The 21,606-nt window shown below is 31.7% G+C and overlaps 1 protein-coding gene across 5 annotated transcripts in view; it reads right to left on the bottom strand.

The window, feature by feature from the left end:
• Positions 1 to 21,606, bottom strand: part of UGP (UDP-glucose pyrophosphorylase) — a 150,388-nt gene that overhangs the window by 38,068 nt on the left and 90,714 nt on the right. The window contains exon 1 of one of the 5 annotated variants that reach the window (XM_075371772.1): positions 13,873 to 14,085. The exons of the other annotated variants lie outside the window; for them this stretch is intronic. Within the exon in view, the coding sequence (XP_075227887.1) occupies positions 13,873 to 13,950 (78 nt within the window). The 5' untranslated portion in view covers positions 13,951 to 14,085. Of the gene's footprint in view, positions 1 to 13,872; positions 14,086 to 21,606 lie in introns of those variants that run through there. 5 annotated transcript variants of the gene reach the window in all.

Here is a 21,606-nt window from a genome sequence, read left to right as displayed (position 1 = left end):
GGGGATCTTGGAGACAACAACCCTTTTGATATAAAATGATGGCCCAAAAAATTCCTGTAACATATCCAGTATTTCATTAGCAGTACGACATGTGTTATCCTGCTGGAATCAACATTCTTGATCGTGTAAATCTAACATGGCAATAAATGATTTAGTCAAAAAATAAAGGCTCTGTTACACGACACCAGGAGATCGCACAACAAATACCAATTTTACGTGTGTGTGTAATGGTCGTTCATGAAACTCACCCAAAGTCAGGATTTCACAAAGCATCTAAAATCAGAACTGATTATATTTTATTTCAGAACTGATCATTTTTATAATTCAGAAAGATGATTCATTAAAATGAATGATTTTTATCATCTTTATTGCTTGGAAAGATAAAAGAATTATATTTCTAAACAAACATCATCTTGAGGACAACCAAAATTGGACATAACCATTATCAGGCAATGGAGGCTTGATTAACATCTTGAAAGAGGTATCACCTCTCTTAACTGTGCACCGCAAAGCATAATGTTACATAATAAGTTGGGTAATAACGAACAAAATAAAAATACTGACTGAAACATTTTCAACCTAACTGACAAAGCTAATGGTCTACAAGATACAGTTTCAATTTTAACATTCTCCTTTGGATGAACAGGTAAAAACCTACAACTGTTAGGAAGAAGTTAATTGATTGATGCAAGTATAAAATACAGAGGGCAAGTCTGTCAAGTTGTTTAACTGTGAAATGACTGTTCTTTAACACAAAGATAAGACTGCTAATGGTTTTGAAAGAAATTTTTCTTTCATTACATAATCGTTTTTATAACTTAATTGAAATAATAAAGCTGAATGTATTATACTAGTACATTGTTATCGTGAAGGTCACCAAAACAAGGTATCTATAATCAATATTGCTATATACATATAATGTAGAAATACATAATAATGTGTAAAAAAAATTTCCTTTCTTTACTATAACCAAAAATTATAATCCATATTTAAATAGTCACCATGCTGTAACTTTAAAAAATTTAAAAAACATATAACACTATCCTTCATACGTTTAAATAGTATTAACATTTTACATAACCTATTAACAAAGTTATAGAATGTTGAAAATGCACGATACTACAAAAACAATCCACTTTTTATCCATAATTAACTATAAATTCTAAGAGGGTTTTTTCAAAAAATTTTAAACGCTTAAGAAAAGAACAATAGATTAAGATTGTACAAATTAAAGTTCCACTTACCAATAGTTCTAAAAATATATATCCGAGTACTTTTGGAGCCATTACTTCAGAGTCAGGGATTTCCCATAAGATGTTAATTAAAACTCAAAGGTATAATCATTATTTAAATTAAAAATTGTTAACTTCATAATAATAAGTCGTCAAGAAATAAAATTAATTTCTAAGTCAATAAGATTAACGTCAAGTCCGTAAGATGTTTACAACTACTATCTGTTGTAATTGTTGATAAGCTGAACTTTAATTTATACAACTGTATTAATATCAACAGTGCCAAATTAAATACATTAAGAATTGCATAAAATTAATGTTCTCTATAGATTTCTCCTGGCCATTTTCTTTTATCACTAGATCAAAACTGGACTATCTCTTGCCTTCTTTGCTATTTCTACATAGCAGCTAACACCAACACAATTAAATTCATGAAAAAAGGTTTCTCATTGCTATAGTAGTCGGACTGTACAGACCACTAAATACAATATGTCTGCATTTGGCATTATATTTTGAATTAGGCTTCAGTCATAATAATCCAATTTATGTCAATAAACCAATTGCCTAAACTGATAGATCGATATAAAATCATGTAATATAAAAAAAAAACCACAAGTCTATAAAACCCAAATAAATTTTGTAAATCTGGTTAATAATTTTCCAGCTTGCCATTTTTAGAGTATTTGTTCTACTACAGTAGGTATTCAGAATTTAATTTAATTGCATACAATTTCATTTTTAATTACTTTACAGAATCATTAAACAGACTTTATTTTTCATTATACCTCTAGTGCCACGCATTTAACTACTTAAAGCTTTTGATTACAGCTATTAGTAAAAGCAATCACCTTATCTAGTGTAGGGCTGGTTAATAAACAGTTTACAGGAAAATTAATTTCTAAAGCACATATTTTGAGCTGGTTAACATAAAACTGGTTATCAGTAATACATATTGCTACCATTCTTGGTAAAGTTATCCTAACCTTCAAGGGATAGAAAGTAAAATTACATCAGCTATATAGAAAAGCCGTGCTGTACTATTTTAGGAGCAGCTTTTACCATATTTTTTGATCTCTCTTAAGTCATCCTTAGCATGTTACCACATCCTTAGCATTACATAAATGCTAAGGATGTGGTAACATGAAGAAAATTTGCCTACTGACCTCTCTGAGGATCCTGCTTCTCCTTCAATGGTTGAATTAAAAGCCCAACCTGAGATTGAGGTGCTTATCAAATAAAACTGGGCATTCTAATGCGTGCATAAATACATGAGAGTAATCAATATAACTGAAATTATTATGTTGATTACTTTTTTTTTTTGTCTTCAGTCATTTGACTGGTTTGATGCAGCTCTCCAAGATTCCCTATCTAGCGCTAGTCGTTTCATTTCAGTATACCCTCTACAACCTACATCCCCAACAATTTGTTTTACATACTCCAAACGTGGCCTGCCTACACAATTTTTCCCTTCTACCTGTCCTTCCAATATTAAAGCGACTATTCCAGGATGCCTTAGTATGTGGCCTATAAGTCTGTCTCTTCTTTTAACTATATTTTTCCAAATGCTTCTTTCTTCATCTATTTGCCGCAATACCTCCTCATTTGTCACTTTATCCACCCATCTGATTTTTAACATTCTCCTATAGCACCGCATTTCAAAAGCTTCTAATCTTTTCTTCTCAGATACTCCGATTGTCCAAGTTTCACTTCCATATAAAGCGACACTCCAAACATACACTTTCAAAAATCTTTTCCTGACATTTAAATTCATTTTTGATGTAAACAAATTATATTTCTTACTGAAGGCTCGTTTAGCTTGTGCTATTCGGCATTTTGTATCGCTCCTGCTTCGTCCATCTTTAGTAATTTTACTTCCCAAATAACAAAATTCTTCTACCTCCATAATCTTTTCTCCTCCTATTTTCACATTCAGTGGTCCATCTTTGTTATTTCTACTACATTTCATTACTTTTGTTTTGTTCTTGTTTATTTTCATGCGATAGTTTTTGCGTAGGACTTCATCTATGCCGTTCATTGTTTCTTCTAAATCCTTTTTACTCTCGGCTAGAATAACTATATCATCAGCAAATCGTAGCATCTTTATCTTTTCACCTTGTACTGTTACTCCGAATCTAAATTGTTCTTTAACATCATTAACTGCTAGTTCCATGTAAAGATTAAAAAGTAACGGAGATAGGGAACATCCTTGTCGGGCTCCCTTTCTTATTAGGGCTTCTTTCTTATGTTCTTCAATTGTTATTGTTGCTGTTTGGTTCCTGTACATGTTAGCAATTGTTCTTCTATCTCTGTATTTGAACCCTAATTTTTTTAAAATGCTGAACATTTTATTCCAGTCTACGTTATCGAAAGCCTTTTCTAGGTCTATAAACGCCAAGTATGTTGGTTTGTTTTTCTTTAATCTTCCTTCTACTATTAATCTGAGGCCTAAAATTGCTTCCCTTGTCCCTATACTTTTCCTGAAACCAAATTGGTCTTCTCCTAACACTTCTTCCACTCTCCTCTCAATTCTTCTGTATAAAATTCTAGTTAAGATTTTTGATGCATGACTAGTTAAACTAATTGTTCTGTATGCTTCACATTTATCTGCCCCTGCTTTCTTTGGTATCATAACTATAACACTTTTTTTGAAGTCTGATGGAAATTCCCCATTTTCATAAATATTACACACCAGTTTGTATAATCTATCAATCGCTTCCTCACCTGCACTGCGCAGTAATTCTACAGGTATTCCGTCTATTCCAGGAGCCTTTCTGCCATTTAAATCTTTTAATGCTCTCTTAAATTCAGATCTCAGTATTGTTTCTCCCATTTCATCCTCCTCAACTTCCTCTTCTTCCTCTATAACACCATTTTCTAATTCATTTCCTCCGTATAACTCTTCAATATATTCCACCCATCTATCGACTTTACCTTTCGTATTATATATTGGTGTACCATCTTTGTTTAACACATTATTACATTTTAATTTATGTACCCCAAAATTTTCCTTAACTTTCCTGTATGCTCCGTCTATTTTACCAATGTTCATTTCTCTTTCCACTTCTGAACACTTTTCTTTAATCCACTATTCTTTCACCCGTTGGCACTTCCTGTTTATAGCATTTCTTAATTGCCGATAGTTCCTTTTACTTTCTTCATCACTAGCATTCTTATATTTTCTACGTTCATCCATCAGCTGCAATATATCGTCTGAAACCCAAGGTTTTCTACCAGTTCTCTTTATTCCGCCTATGTTTGCTTCTGCTGATTTAAGAATTTCCTGTTTAACATTCTCCCATTCTTCTTCTACATTTTCTACCTTATCTTTTTTACTCAGATCTCTTGCGATGTCCTCCTCAAAAATCTTCTTTACCTCCTCTTCCTCAAGCTTCTCTAAATTCCACCGATTCATCTGACACCTTTTCTTCAGATTTTTAAACCCCAATCTACATTTCATTATCACCAAATTATGGTCGCTATCAATGTCTGCTCCAGGGTAAGTTTTGCAGTCAACGAGTTGATTTCTAAATCTTTGCTTAACCATGATATAATCTATCTGATACCTTGCAGTATCGCCTGGCTTTTTCCAAGTGTATATTCTTCTATTATGATTTTTAAATTGGGTGTTGGCAATTACTAAATTATACTTCGTGCAAAACTCTATAAGTCGGTCCCCTCTTTCATTCCTTTTGCCCAGCCCGTATTCACCCACTATATTTCCTTCCTTGCCTTCTCCAATGCTTGCATTCCAATCTCCAACTATTATTAAATTTTCATCTCCTTTTACGTGTTTAATTGCTTCATCAATCTCTTCGTATACACACTCTACCTCATCATCATCATCATGGGCGCTTGCAGGCATATAGACGTTAACAATCGTTGTCGGTTTAGGTTTTCATTTTATCCTTATTACAATGATTCTATCGCTATGCGTTTTGAAATACTCCACTCTCCTCCCTATCTTCTTGTTCATCACGAAACCTACTCCTGCCTGCCCATTATTTGACGCTGAGTTAATTACTCTAAAATCACCTGGCCAAAAGTCGCCTTCCTCTTCCCACCGAACCTCACTAATTCCTACTATATCCACATTTGTCCTACCCATTTCCTTTTTAAATTTTCTAGCCTACCAACCTTTTTTAAGCTTCTAACATTCCACGCTCCGACTCGTAGAATGTTATTTTTTAATTTTCTGGTGACCCCTTCCTTAGTAGTCCCCACCCGGAGATCCGAACGGGGACTATTTTACCTCCAGAATATTTTACCAAGGAAGGCGCCTCCATTATTGCTATGTGAAAATGCAGAGAGCCACATTTTCTTGGAAAAAAAGCAGCTGTAGTTTTCCATTGCTTTCAGCTGTGCAGTACTCAGAGGACTGAGTGATGTTGATACGGCCGTTTAAGTCGTCCTGACTCACGCCCCTAACAACTACTGAATGAGCTGCTGCCCTCTTTCAGGAATCATTCCTTAGTCTGGCTCTCAACAGATACCTCTCCGATATGGTTGCACCTTTGGTCCAGCTACTCTGTATCTCTGAGCACTCAAGCCCCCTCACCAACGGCAAGGTCTCATGATTCATAGAGGAGGGTTGATTACTTATAAATTGGAATTAACATAATTATAAATTCATAATTAATTATAAATTGGAATTACAATTAATTGCAAATTGCGATGACATTCTTACAATTTATTCATTAATAATTTTGCTTTTCAGTAGTATAGTTAATATGGTTATATTTAATTACAATATAATTCATTCATAGTAAATTTAATAAAAAGACAATTTTCTAGTTTAAGTGCGTCCACGCGCACGTGTGAGAGAGAGAGAGAGAGAGAGAGAGAGAGAGAATTCAACCATGTGCTTGAATGCACAAGTGTGCAGACAGTAAGTGTTTTTTCTTTCTATTCAGAAATTCTGTATTATCTTCTGTTTGATCATTTTGACATTGATGGAATCTAAACAAATTTAAAAACTCTCGTTTGAATATAAAAACTATTGACTGAGACAAACGAAGAGACAGAATGTCAATATTATTATATTACGATAGTAAGACAAAGTTTATTACACTGCAAATATTTATACATCCATATTTTATAGTGTGTCATATTTGACCTCACCAATACTGCTGCAATGTCAGGACAAATTTTTCTACTGGTAAAATATATTTTTTTTTATTCCCTATTAATTGCTGTCAACAAAAGCCTATATTAGTAAAATATACAATTAAAAATAATAGAATTTTACCAGTCCTATATCTTTTTTAACTTTTATAAAAATGTTTTTTTAATTTATCTTTTTTACTCTCTGTATCACATATTTCCTTCTCATTAAGTTCAATTTAACAGCTGTTAAATCTTAGTCTTTATTGTCATAACACAATTTAAAAATACATTCTATTAAGCCAATAATAATCTAATAAAAGATAATGTTTCATCATTTATCTCTGATATCACCAACAAAAAAAAAGAATTAAATTCAGATGAATTTATAAAAGTTAAAAAAATTTAAGAAAAATTATAGAGGAAAGAAATATGCAGCAGAATCATATTAAACAGAGAATTAGATTGAAATGCTATTATCTTAAAGCATTGAGAATTAGTTAATTCAAACAAAAAGGAAGTATTATTGAATAAAAACTATGAGAGAAGGGAGAAAATACAAATAATTACACAACAACACTTTTCTTTATGAAATTATGGATCAATTGCTATTGGTCATCAGCCTAAATAGAAATTTTTACTGTATGAAAAATTCCAAGCCTAATCAGGATTCAAACCCAGGAGACCTCCAAATGAAAGGCTGAGACAATACCACTCCACCATCGAGATCAGCATGTAATCAGTTAAAAGATATATTGAAAAAACAAAACAATTAAGCTAACTCATTAGATTATGAAGAAGCAATCTATATAAACTTCAATAATAATAACATTTAGTTAATAACAAAACCAGTTATTAATGTAAAAAAATTAACTAAAAAAGTTTTATCTATAAACTTAAAAATTTAATTGAGTAATGATTTTATTTTTGTTTTGTAAAAACTGAATTTTTTTTTTTATTCTCCCATAGTAATATAAAATCATAGATTAATATATAAGCTAAATTTCAAAATACCACAAAAAAAATTAAAATAGATTAAGATCACGCTTTAGTTTAATGAACAAGAGATAACATTACATAAAATACAAGTATTATTTTCAAAATATCAAAGCTGAATTTATTTATAAAAAAAATTGATTATAAAACTTGATGTTATATTTTTTATATACAACTTCTTATTTCTGCACATTTTTTTACAATTATTTTCATAAATGCAATGAAAAAGTTGTGTTCTTTAATAGTCAGTTATCAGTTTGATGTTTTTTCCCATTACTTTATTTCTATTAAGCCTTTATCTTTATGTTGCTCAATATTTCTTCTAACTTATTTTTGATTGCTGTCAAAAAAAACCACAATTCCATCAGTGAATCTGAACATCTTTATTTCGTCTCCTTAGAAAGCAACTCATTTTCTCTTTTTGTATTTATATGCCTATTCATTGTATAAATTACGGACAGAGTCATCCAGCAGCATATTTTTTTACATCCTGAATGTAATTAATTAAAAGAAAATTATTTTTTTCATTTTGAAGCACTTCATATAAATAACTATCATTTTAGAAGTACTAATTGAGGAATTAAATAATATGTAATTTAATGAACATAACAAAATTTTAATACCTTGACTAATGCAAAAATAAATATGTGGTTAATCTTATTATTTTCCATTTATAAAAAAAAAAAGATTAATATTGCAATACTGATTTGAATTATATTTCTATAGTAGATATCAATTTATCAACAGATAAAACAACCAGATATGTGCAGAAATTGAGCCAAATGGTTTAGATGAACAGGTTATGTTGTCTACATTACATACTTATCACAAAGTCAAGCTCATTGATGACTTGACTGCTTGACTAGGTGTGACATAATACTAGAAAAAGGAGACTGAAAATATGAATAGATAAAAGTGTATTATTATTCTGAGGTATATCATTTTTAGGGTCTGTGATCACCAAAATGTAAACCGATATTTGTTACAATAACTGCTGGCCAAAATTGAATAGATTATTTTTCATTACATTTTCCTCTAACAACGAACGGTATTCTTCCTATTTTTTTTTTTTTTAATTAAAACTTTTTTGTCTATAAGTTAGTTAATTACAAACTTATTTTTTTAATTTACAGTAGAACATAGTCTATTGTCATAAATAAATAAAAAAGAACAATAAAGAAAATTTTTATTACAAATATTATTTGAATTAACTGAAACTGAACATAAAAATTCTATTGTCATAAAAAAATGAATATAATTAAAAAATATTGTTGCTTTATTATCAGCAGATCAATCTGAGGGTTACTCTCTGTTCATATTTAAATGGATTTTATGTTTTTGTTTTTATGAATTATAAGGGTGATGTCACTTTCCTGTTTTTCTACTAGTCAAATATGCTTTCTAGTTATTCCAACTCAAGGTCTACTTTTTAGTCGAACTCTATATTAATGCATACTTACTTGCATGCTAAATATCTTGTTTCATATTTTAGGCGCAATCCAAAGATAATTGCTTAGTAATTTGAAGATTCCCATAAATGAAATGTTTATAAAACAAACATAACACTTATTGCAAACCATTTGCACTAAAAATATGTACTATTTTTATTTAAACTAAACATTTTTCATAAATTTAATCCTAAGTATTAACTTAGCCATTTTTACAATACTACTGAATTACACTGTCTAATTTATCTTTACATATTACTACAAAATCTTTTACAGACTTTAATAAAAAGTGTAGGTAGATATAACCTTTTTCAACAGAATCAGGTTTAGATAACAAAACGGCAAACTTAAAGCAACATTTACTTACACATACTCTAAAATAAAATTTCTGGGAGAATTATCAGATCCTTTTCCTATTGAAATCTGTTTAAGACAAGGAGATGGACTTTCTCCACTACTTTTTAACTGTGCTCTTGAAAAGGTAGTTATGGAATTGAACAAAAATTTAGACAAAAATTGCGAAATAAGAGTGGGAACTAAAGGTCTAAAGATTAACTGTTTAGCTTTCGCTGATGATAAGCATTGTTAGCTAAAAACTGGAATGATGCTGAACAATAAATTAGAGAATCAGAAAAACAGGCTGCTAAAATGGGACTAAAAATCGCATTTTAGAAAACAAAAATGTTTACTAATGATAAAAACTGCCTGAATTTCCTTAGTACAAATAATAAAAAAATAAAGAAAGTAGATAATTTCAAATATCTCCAGGATGCCTTAGTATGCGGCCTATAAGTCTGTCTCTTCTTTTAACTATATTTTTCCAAATGCTTCTTTCTTCATCTATTTGCCGCAATACCTCTTCATTTGTCACTTTATCCACCCATCTGATTTTTAACATTCTCCTATAGCACCACATTTCAAAAGCTTCTAATCTTTTCTTCTCAGATACTCCGATTGTCCAAGTTTCACTTCCATATAAAGCGACACTCCAAACATACACTTTCAAAATTCTTTTCCTGACATTTAAATTCATTTTTGATGTAAACAAATTATATTTCTTACTGAAGGCTCGTTTAGCTTGTGCTATTCGGCATTTTATATCGCTCCTGCTTCGTCCATCTTTAGTAATTTTACTTCCCAAATAACAAAATTCTTCTACCTTCATAATCTTTTCTCCTCCTATTTTCACATTCAGCGGTCCATCTTTGTTATTTCTACTACATTTCATTACTTTTGTTTTGTTCTTGTTTATTTTCATGCGATAGTTTTTGTGTAGGACTTCATCTATGCCGTTCATTGTTTCTTCTAAATCCTTTTTACTCTCGGCTAGAATTACTATATCATCAGCAAATCGTAGCATATTTATCTTTTCACCTTGTACTGTTACTCCGAATCTAAATTGTTCTTTAACATCATTAACTGCTAGTTCCATGTAAAGATTAAAAAGTAACGGAGATAGGGAACATCCTTGTCGGACTCCCTTTCTTATTACGGCTTCTTTCTTATGTTCTTCAATTGTTACTGTTGCTGTTTGGTTCCTGTACATGTTAGCAATTGTTCTTCTATCTCTGTAAAGTCCATAAAAATTTGAAAGGAATTCTAATTTTTAAAAGAAATTCTCTGAGAGAATTATCAGATCCTTTTCCCATTGAAATCGGTTTAAGACAAGGAGATGGACTTTCTCCACAACTTTTTATCTGCGCTCTTGAAAAGGTAGTTATGGAATGGAACAAAAATTTAGATGTTTTGAAATACATCTTTTATTACTTTCAAAACATCTTTTATTACTTCAGTCAATCCTCTCCTCGTTTTGATGATTAAGCTAAATATATTCAAATCCCCCACCCTACACAGTTATGCTCATTTATAAGAAGGCTTATTTGTGGTGTCCTAATAAATTTATGGTGTCCTGTGATGAGGTTATAAAAAGGAGATTGTAAAAGATTAGCGGGATGTGTAAGATGAGAAATTTTTTTTATTTAAAAACAATGTAACATGAATCCAAACATATAGAGCCGGCAAAGAAAAAAGCATATTAAAGTTTATTAAAAGAATGAAAAGGATTAAAAAAGAACAATAAATAGATTAGCCATAGAAGATTGGAAAAATCTTGGTGTGAGGAAAGAATGGTCAAAGGCATAAGAGAAAAGAGGTATGGAGATGTAAATTGGTGGATAAAATATAAAATAAGGAAAAATTGAGAAAATAGCAAAAAATACAACAGAACTACACAATGAACAAAAATGCTCTAAATATAAATGCTACCTAAGTCTTCAGCCCTACCAATATATATCTGTAATACAACAAATATGTTAATTTCCATGGAAATATAACACTTGCTGTGTGCTGCATTAAGAAAAATTGTTACGAGAAAAAAATACAAATAAATCAAAAATAAATATAAAATAATCATAAAAAAAGAGTTCTGCGATAATAGTGGTACAGGCTATTCATGTTTTTATACATATGAAACATATTTTATAGATATTACATGCATATAAAAGTATTTGCTTTAAAAAATAACAAATATATTAGTGAACATGATACAAAAAATATGAGAAATATTCCAACAATAAAAAAACTGAATTTTGAAATTATTTAAAAAGACCCCCCTCCACCGTCAAATCATATATGTTAAGTAAGTTAATACAAAACTTTTTAAACAGCATAAAATATTGTAAAAATGAATGTGAATTTAAAAAAAAGAAGATTTTGAACTTTATAATTCCTAATACTTCTTGATAATATTTCCTTATAATGTTACATTGGTATTTACAAAATAATATTTTATTAATGGTATGACATATTTGATTAATTAGATGTAATTATTTTATCAGATTAATTTGACGTTTATTAAAATCCAATTTTTTTCTTATAAGTGCTAGAAAATAATTTATGCACACTTAAATTTCTGCATGTATGATAGTAATTTAATTATAGTCCATAATTTAATAACAATAATAATAATAATAACCTTAGTTTTATCACTGTAACATACTAAAACAGACTCAATTCAGAATATTTCACTAGTTGATCAAAACAACAACAACATTATTTAATTTTTTTGACATTATTTTAATAATTTTAAATTTTTTAATAATTATTTTCATTAAAACATTTTTAAATGAATTTGGTGATCAATTTATTTTGTAGAATAACATAATTCTACTCTATGTAAACCTTTACTCACTCTGCCAAAAACACAAACTAATCTCTTATCTATATGAAATTCTATCTAACTAGATGCAATATCACTCATCCAAGTAAATTTGATTTCATATTTCAACAATTTATTACGGTAAACACTGGTACTTATATTTTTACGTTTAGAATCTTCTAAATAAATATTTTTATGATTGTTTATTTATAATTTCCATTAACTTGGGGAAAAAGTTAATATATCATAAAATTTACTTTGTTAAGGAAATTATGATATATTTCTACTTCTTTTGTTTATAATTTTTTCATCCCCCATTTATTATAATTATTTTTATAATATATTGTAGCCTAATTTATTTATTTTTTTTTTTTTTTGTAGTTAACAGGATTTAATAATGAATTATGTTTAAAAATATAAAAAAAAAATTGGATCATCGTTAAAACAAAAGATTTCATTTTAGGAATAAAAAGAATTAGTTTATATTCATTTTGTTTTTAATAAGTTGTTGACAAGACCATAACCCCGACATAAGTACAGTAGTACTTATGTTGTTAGTAGTACTTATAACTGTAGAAACAATGCAATTCTTTATGCTCTCAATTCACACTAATTTTAGATTTCATCTCAAATATATGCGATCAGCACATGGATAATCAGAACTGAATACGATGAAAAGACTGACTTCCTGGGCAGGAAAGAAGCAAATTAATTGGGTCCTGAAATTGCCTGCGGGAGATAAAAGAACCACAGTCAGAACAGTAGTCAAACTAATGTATTTTCAATGAAATGGAAAAAAAAACACTGAAAAACTCTATCTCAACAATGACTTTTTATTCAGAACAGGAAATTTTTTTAAAGTACAACCAGTTTTCTAACCGATCATGCTATTTTAAGGATAGAGAACAATGGGAACTATAAATAAAATCCTGTATTTAGATTATGCCAAACGTCTAACGAAACTGAAAAACTCATCTTTTTGTATAATATGAAAGGGCTTCATTACAAAAGAAATTAGATTTTGAAGTTTTCCTTCTTCATGCTGTTGTATATGAGTTGACTGCAAATAAATTTTAAGGCATAGGTGCTGAACTTGTTAGTCTAAAAGTACTATAAGAGAAACAAAATAGCCTTTTAGATTAAAATTTGGGCTGAAACTTTTTTTTTTCTATCCAAATCTAATCTAATCAGAAAATGGATAAAATCCAATTCTGCCTATTATAACAGATCTAAAAATATTGCAAGTACATGATTACTGTGTAATTGCAGCTCACTCTTATCTAACACATTAATAACAAATAATATGGAGTATATGTGATAACAGAGCGTAACAACCCACAGCAGTGGTAAATATGAAATGTAAAGCTGTTGATTACTTTTATATAAAAATGTAACAATGGGGGCTGTAAAATGAATATGCACAAAAAAGACTTATTAACAACACTCATAATTAAATAAAGGATTGCATAAGAGATATGAAAAACAGTTTGAAGAGGAAGATAGAAGTCTACTAAATCTAATATTTTTGAAATTAAGAGCAGTCCACAAAACTTAATTTTCTTTTTTTAAATTAACATTGTAACATTTTGTCTAGTATGCAAATAATAAAAATAATCTAAAACAAGCACTGGGTTTCAAAAATGTTTAACTATAAAATGAGTTTTTGTTTCAAACAGTTAATTCTTTAAACTGGTAAATTTAATTAGCAACTTTGATTTAAAAAAAAAAAAAACGTAGATTAAAACTAAAAAGTAGATTTTCTACTTTCAGTATCAGTAATTTTACATGTTAAGTTTTTAAAGCATTGAACGAATAACCACCTGTTAAAAATTGTGTATAAATAACCGAGCTGTGATAACGTTAGGCAGTATTAAAAACGAGAGTAGAAACACAGAGTAAAGACAAAAAAAAGTAATTAAAGAAAAAAAAAGTTAAATACCTTTGCAAAATTCGGATTAGAATTACTTAATCCAACCTGATCCACATTTACACCAGACCAATTTTTAATCTCGGGCATACCGGTATTTCGTTCACAACACAACCACACTCAAAACCGTCACTATGTAACTCTAATGATCAACTTAACGAACTGATGCACTACAGCTGACACTGACCCTTCTTTACTACATAAGCAACAACGACCTTAACAACGTCGGCGCATTATCAGCGCTAGTTCTCTCCCACTCATCGTAACAAACCAATTCTAACTTCCCTCTCTCTTAATCTATCTCTCTAGCACGCATACAATTATTATACTGTTTCATTCATTCTTCTCCGGCCGATCGTACTCGGTATTACAATACAAAAATTGATAACCGATAGCAAACTGATAACACACTAAATGTGATCGACTATCACCAAAATATCGACCGACAATTATAAATATTAAAAATTTAGAAATTACATAAATTTAAACGAAAAGTAACATTTTCCCTTAATTTTTTCACAAATCTGATTGGTATAGACTCCTATTCATACAACACCACATTACTAGTAAAACTGAAACCGATTAACGTTTTTAACTTTTATCCGTTGAAAAAAATCTTATAATTTTCCAGACAGCCATAATTTTATTTTTCAAACATAAATACAAACTCATTGATAATATGTATTATTAAAATTAACTTTTAAAAAATAAAATGAAATATTTTAAAAAAGATATCTTTTTAAAGATAGTAATTAAAAAGCTATTATCTCGTTTATATATATATTTCCCCCCCCCTTTTTTAAATTTTAATTTAAAATAAGGAAAAGCGGTATTGGCCCGTCGATCAAATAAATTGAAAACTTTTGGTTTATTGTTAATATCACCCGATATAACTATTATATTACTACTTTTATAACAATTTATATATTTATCTATTTTATAAATATACTTTAACCAAACTTAATCTACACTCGCTAACCTTGACTAATTAAACAGTAACGTTTTGAGTATTTAAATAATAAATTCTGTAATTATTGCAATTATTTGTTAGTTAAATAATCAAAACATTACTGTTAATCAGTCGAGGTTAACGAGCGTAGGTTAAGTTTGGTTAATTATATCTATAATTATAAACGATAATGCTTATGTTATTAATATGTAAAATACGTTAATGATTCCGTAACTTTGAAGTATTTTCAAAGTTACGGGATCATTACGGCTATGGTCGACAGGCTAATACGTAAGTACAGGAAAAGATTACAAGAAAAAACTGCATACACGGAAAACATTATATAGAATTTTCTCTAAACGCTAGCAAGAAAACAATAAGAAACCAATATGTTTTAAAAAACCTAGAAACATAGACGATATAAAAGAACTAACGTGAAGCAAAACTGTAATATGTAAATCTTATTCAGTTAGCTTAGAGTTCAAGTAAACAAACTACAACCCACCTGGTTGGTCTATTGGTGAACGCGTCTTCGCAAATCAGCCGATTTCGAAGACGAGAGTTCTAAGGTTCAAATCCTAGTAAAGGCAATTACTTTTATAAGGATTTGAATACTATATGGTGGATACCGGTGTTCTTTGTTGGATGGGTTTCAAATAACCCCGCATCAAAGAAACGGTGGAAATGAGACTGTACAAGACTACACTTCATTTACACTCATACATATCATTCTCATTCATCCTCTGACGTAATACCTGACGGTGGTTCAGGAGGCTAGACAAAAAAGAAAAAACAAACTTCGCGTACGAGTGTTTAAGGCGGCCGATTCACAAGCATCTCTTGTAAATCCTGATGTATATAAAAGAAATTACGCGATGTATTATTCAGCAACCACCGTACTATTATATTTTTAATTATTATATATATTTTTTAAATTTAAGTAAATTAAGTCAATTTATTACTTGAGTTTTTGAAGAGTTGAGAAATTGTCAATTGTCCATAAACAGTAAAATTTCACTAATATCTCAGATTAAATTTCTAAGATAATAAATTCAATTCAGCTTTCATCATCTGACTGCGAGAAATCCGTAGTAATTATCCGTTACGTTTTATAAAATTTCTCCATTCCTGATGGCCTGTTTTATCGATGGCTTTTAAGCATAAATTTTTTCTACTGTAACGTAACTTTTGATTTGTCCCCAAATTAACTCTATCGGGTTGATTACACAATGAGAGGAAGGTAATCGAAGCACGGTTTTGCCAATGAATCTTACTTATTAATTACTTTTAATATGCGAGACCCTTTTTGCGATAATTAAACCTCAAGTTCATCCTCTTCAAAAATCACTCCTTTTGAACTAAGCCACATTTAGATATTCTTTTCCAGAACGGCTGAAATTCTTTCCTTTTTAGATGAATGGTAAAGGGCATTGTCTAAGTCAATAACCGAATTATCTTCCAGAGGAGGTAACACATTGCTAAACCATTTCTCAATAAATAAAATACGTGTACTTTTTTGCGAATCGCCGTTTTTATCGAAATCGTCGACTTTATCTTCAATTGATCTGCGAGGTTTTGTTTTTGTAACAAACGGTATGTAATTTATTTAAATTTAAAGTAAAATTTAACGTACGCGAACGAAATACTCTACGCACTGTATGTCCGTCTGTTATTCGACGGATTTCTGGGGAATGATATTTCCAGACGGGGTCACGGCGCAGGCTTTCACCGACTGTCTACTTTTAGTTCGTGGTAATTCACGACCGCAGCTGGAAGATCGAACATAATCGGCCTTGTTAACCGCGAAGGGCTGGATGGACATTCAAAATTTAGGGATTTCTGTGCCCAAGATGAAGTTTGTGCAGGCAAATTATCGTACAGTCGCAACCCCCATATTAAATATAAAGGCTGTGTAATCAGCCGAGTTAGAGTTCATAAGTATCTAGGTATTTTGTTTGAAAAAGTTACTGTTTAGCGACCACATTAGGCAAGTAGCGGCAGACGTCGTCTCAGTGATTCAAGACTATGAATTATCGGGCCGTCAAATGTACACGGTGTACCGAGGTGTCTTCGAAAACACAACCTCTTACGCGGCGCCCGTTTGAGTGCATAGGTTGTATATGAATAGAGCACTTCTTCAAAATTTAACGAGTGCCCAGCGCAGAGTCTTAATTGTATGCTCTGGTGTTTTTAAAACGACCTCCTACGAGGCTACCACCGTATTGGGAAAGGCTCTCCCAATCGAGTTAGTGCTGAAAGTTCGGGTATCCATGTGAAGATTGCGAAGAGGCGGGGAGGCCGAGGTATTTGGAATGCGGTTTCAAGCCGGGCTAATACCGAAGCGGAACGGTGATCACAATGCACCGGATCTAAATTTCGTTCAGTTGCCCATCTCCCGCCTGCGGAAGAGGCTGCAGAGCCTCGCGATGGAAGCACGGCAGCTGGAATGGAACACCACGACTACGGGAAGATCCTTGTATACGTTTTTATAGAATCTGGGAGGATGGTACGCCTCGAACTCGTTTTTAAGGACAACGGATGCCCAGGTGCTCACCAACCACGCTAATTTGAACCAATATCTGTTTCGGTTCCGCCTAGCAGCTGATGAGTTGTGCGTCTAAGGGGAGGTCCAGTCAAATGAACATCTGATCTTTGACTGTCCTGCTCTTGGTGAGGCCAGAGACCGGGCCATCCTGGAATTTAGGGGTCAACGGGAAAATTCATCACTCACAAGCGGCGAATCAATGTGGCGAGCGCCGCATTGTCGGACTGTGTGGGAGTTCTTAGATGCGGTTGCTTTTTTCAGCCGGCATCCGTAGTTTACTAAAGGGAAAGACTCTTACCGCATTGCCGTGGGAAGCTAAACTTGAGTATTGCTGATCACTAGCCAATTATTATGGCTCCAAGCACTATAAAATGGTGGACAGGTACTTGCTGGCATCAGCGACTTAAGTGGCAGCGAATTGCTGCCTAGAAGAAATAAATTTTATTTATGGATGTCATATATATTTTTAGTAGTTGACGGGGTGCGCCTACCCATTTTAGAAAATATATAACAAGTGGGCGGTTGGGACACGTAAGGCGGTGGTGTACGGCACCGCGCTTAGTCCGCCCACGCTTCTAGGTTAGCTCTAGGAGCTAGTTAAGACACTAGTCGCTAAACTGTTTCGAGGCTCAGTAGCCGTGTGTTGCATAGACATTCGGTCTTATGCCTTAGGGAGACCGAATGGGGCGGTGGCAGGAGAAATACCAAGCAAACCAATGTCTGTCTGTTACTTATAGACGCTACTTTATATCACGCCGTTTAAAACGCAACTGATATGATGATTTTTTGAGTTCGTAAATTGTTTGTTTTTGTTTTGGTTAGCCGAAGAAATGTACAAGTCGTGGTTTCATAGAGTAGCGTATAAAATTTACTTGTGTACCGTATTTTACATGTCAAAACACCTTTTCTTTCGCGCGAGCCTACATTAAATTATATAAACTAAATTTATAGAAAATAAGTTGAAAAATTAATTATTTTAAAAAAAAATAGAAGGTCGTTTAACCCGAAGAGTCGGTTAAACGGCGGACGGATAACAGGGGGACTACTGTATAATAAAAGTTGTTTTTTGAAAACAATATTCGTTAAAAGAAAAACTTAAATCATCCCGTCAATTTTTTTTCATGATTTATTTAATATTTATATTGAAAACTGTGCACGCATGCAACCACGCTTTTACAAAAAGAAATTTGTCTCCGAATTTATTTTCAAAATTAGTGATCATTCTTTTTTTTTACAAAAAAGATTGTTTTGTAGCAAGTATGGCTTTATCTACATAGATAATTCCATCTTCAGTTCGATGAAAAAAATTAAATCAAAACACATTCTATCAAGCTTAAACTTTCATTCGATCAATTTCCTACTACATGAAGTCCTTTTATTTTTCAATATATGACAATACAATTCTATGCCTAAACATATTTATGTTGAGCTAATGTTTTTGGAAAACCATTTATATACTAGATCTCAAAGAAAAATGAATTGATGAACAAAATGTATCACAAATTATTTATCACGTTGTAGGATAAAAACAATATGTCACATATTAAAATGGGATCCCTATAGAAAAAAAAATGGAATCGACCAAGTAACCCAAATCGTTACTAGATTTATTTTCAATCGAAAACAGACGGGATTTGAATATACTTGACCGGTCCGCCGAAAGAGATTTCATAATAAGATACTCTTATTTGGAAATAATTGGGAAGCTTGGACATGTAAAGTGTACATTTTTTTACCTGGGTAAAAAAGCACTTATTCTGTGAATGCATTTCTAATATAGAACCTTTAAAAATGATACTGAAGCGGTTTTAGTGGGAAAACTGATCTAATCCGATTGTCTATGAAATAATTGTGTTATGTATTCATGTTTGACACATTCTGTCAAGATTAAACTTTCATTCGATCATTTTTTTCCTTCTACACAGTTAAAAAAAAGTTAAAAAAGGAGATGATCTTTCGAACCGATGTGCCTTCCCCTTGTAAGATCCAAGTATTTCATTAATTAAAATTTTATTTGGCTATAACTCTGGAACCGAAGAAAATAAGTACCGCTTATAATATATCATTGAAAAGTTCTCAATGAAGGCTTATTAATGCAGTTAAGAAAAAGCCCAAAATCTTTAAATCTTGAGTTTTTTTGGACACTTTTGGTCCAGTCGATTGCAATCAAAAGGTAAAGTGTAAAACTAGATGTTACAACAATCCTAAATTCAAAATTTCAACAACCTACGGCTAATCGTTTATGAGTTATGCGAGATACATAGTACGTACAGATATCACGCCGAAACTAGTCAAAATGAATTCAGGAATGGTCAAAATGGGTATTTCCGTTTAAATGTGAAAATCGAAATTTTTCGCGATCACAATACCTCCTTTACCTCGTATAAGGAAGTAAAAATATCACATTGAAATATAAAACTTCAAGTAGTAGGAAAATGATCGAATGAAAGTTTATGTTTGACAGAATGTTTTCTGATTTCATTTTTTACGTATAGTTGAAGATGGAATTGTCCATAGTTCCATGTAGATAAAGTCATACTTCCTCCTAAATAATCTTTTTTGCAAAAAAAAGAACGATCACTAATATCGGAAATAAATTCGGAGACAAATTACTGAAAACTGGAAGTTTGATCGTTTGAATTATGTCCTTGATTCTTTCCCATAGCAACCAGCCACAAAATATTATTTTAGTTATGGTTAACAACCGACAGGGAAACTTTAGCTGCAGTAAAAAAAATTCAACTACACTAGTCACATTACATGTTTTTCTATAATTTAAAGGCCGGGTTACACGACAGATCTTTAATCGATCTATATTTAATCAATTTGTAAAGAGATATAAGGATGAACGTATCTGCAATATACAAAGCAGCTGCAGTTCAATTCGATTCTTCAGTCAAAACACTTACGATTAAATAATCTAACAGTTTTTTGCTCAGTCAACTAATGTAGTTATACATCAACAGATACAGTTACATCATATGAAAGGAAAATGGCAAATAAAAAACAACCTTATACGTCTCTGAAACTACTGAATCTCAAAAAAAATAATAAAAATCATTTGATACTTTTGTGAATTTTAAGATTAAGATAAAAATTCAAAGAAGGAAACACAAATAAAAATGAGGGAATCCGGACGTTGGTGCCGGAGTAAAAAAAATTCAACTGACTGAGATAGGGAGAACAGTGGCGGCTCGTAGCTAAAATTAAAAAACCGTATTCGGTTTAACCGAATAAATAATAAGATGTCAATACAGACAATATTTTTTAGTACTATTAGATGATAATTTAATAAAATGTCCGCTTAAAAACACAGTACTCCAATGGTGCTTAATTAAAATTTCTGTGTACACAGAAACAAATACATAATTAGTTTTTAGTAATGACCTTTTCTTTCGCCCTTCCAGCGTGTTTTTGGACAGATTTGACAATTAAAGAGCCCTTTTTCTTTTCTTTTTCCTGTTTAGCCTCCGGTAACTACCGTTTAGATAATTCTTCAGAGGATGAATGAGGATGATATGTATGAGTGTAAATAAAGTGTAGTCTTGTACATTCTCAGTTCGACCATACCTGAGATGTGTGGTTAATTGAAACCCAACCACCACCAAAGAACACCGGTATCCACGATCTAGTATTCAAATCCGTGTAAAAATAACTGGCTTTACTAGGACTTGAACGCTAGAACTCTCGACTTCCAAATCAGCTGATTTGGGAAGACGCGTTCACCACTAAACCAACCCGGTGGACTAATTAAAGAGCCCTTGCTTTCCGTCATATTCTGATCACTATGGAAAAAATAACTAAACCGCTTTTATATTCCTCTCACCTACTAAACTAGAAAAGGGAACGAACAAGGAACGTTCCATATACAGGCGGAGTAAAAAAAAACTACCTTCCACCAGCACACCAGGGTCGGCACGGCGGGAGCGACAGTGCTCTCTCTCTCTCTCTCGCAGCCTCGCGTGCAGCTTCCTATGTGCGCATGCGCACAACAGCCTAACACCACGCCGCTGGAACTGTGAAGCGCACAGTTCCATTTGTGCTTTTTTCATAAACTGGGGAGGGATGACTACTGATATTAAGATTAAGGATTATATATTGTACAAGTATAAAGAAAGGAGGACTAAATATTAAATGTTATCGATAATACCAAGTGGAAATAGGGGGTGCTACAGGTCCACAGTGCTTATACGCGAGCCGCCACTGAGGCAGTACGTGTTTTATGCAGATATGAAGTTAAATAAGAAAATGA

Source organism: Lycorma delicatula, chromosome 7 (assembly GCF_047948215.1).
Source record: "Lycorma delicatula isolate Av1 chromosome 7, ASM4794821v1, whole genome shotgun sequence".
In the NCBI taxonomy this organism is placed as follows: Eukaryota; Metazoa; Arthropoda; class Insecta; order Hemiptera; family Fulgoridae; genus Lycorma; species Lycorma delicatula.
This window is presented reverse-complemented; position numbering and strand designations above follow the sequence as displayed.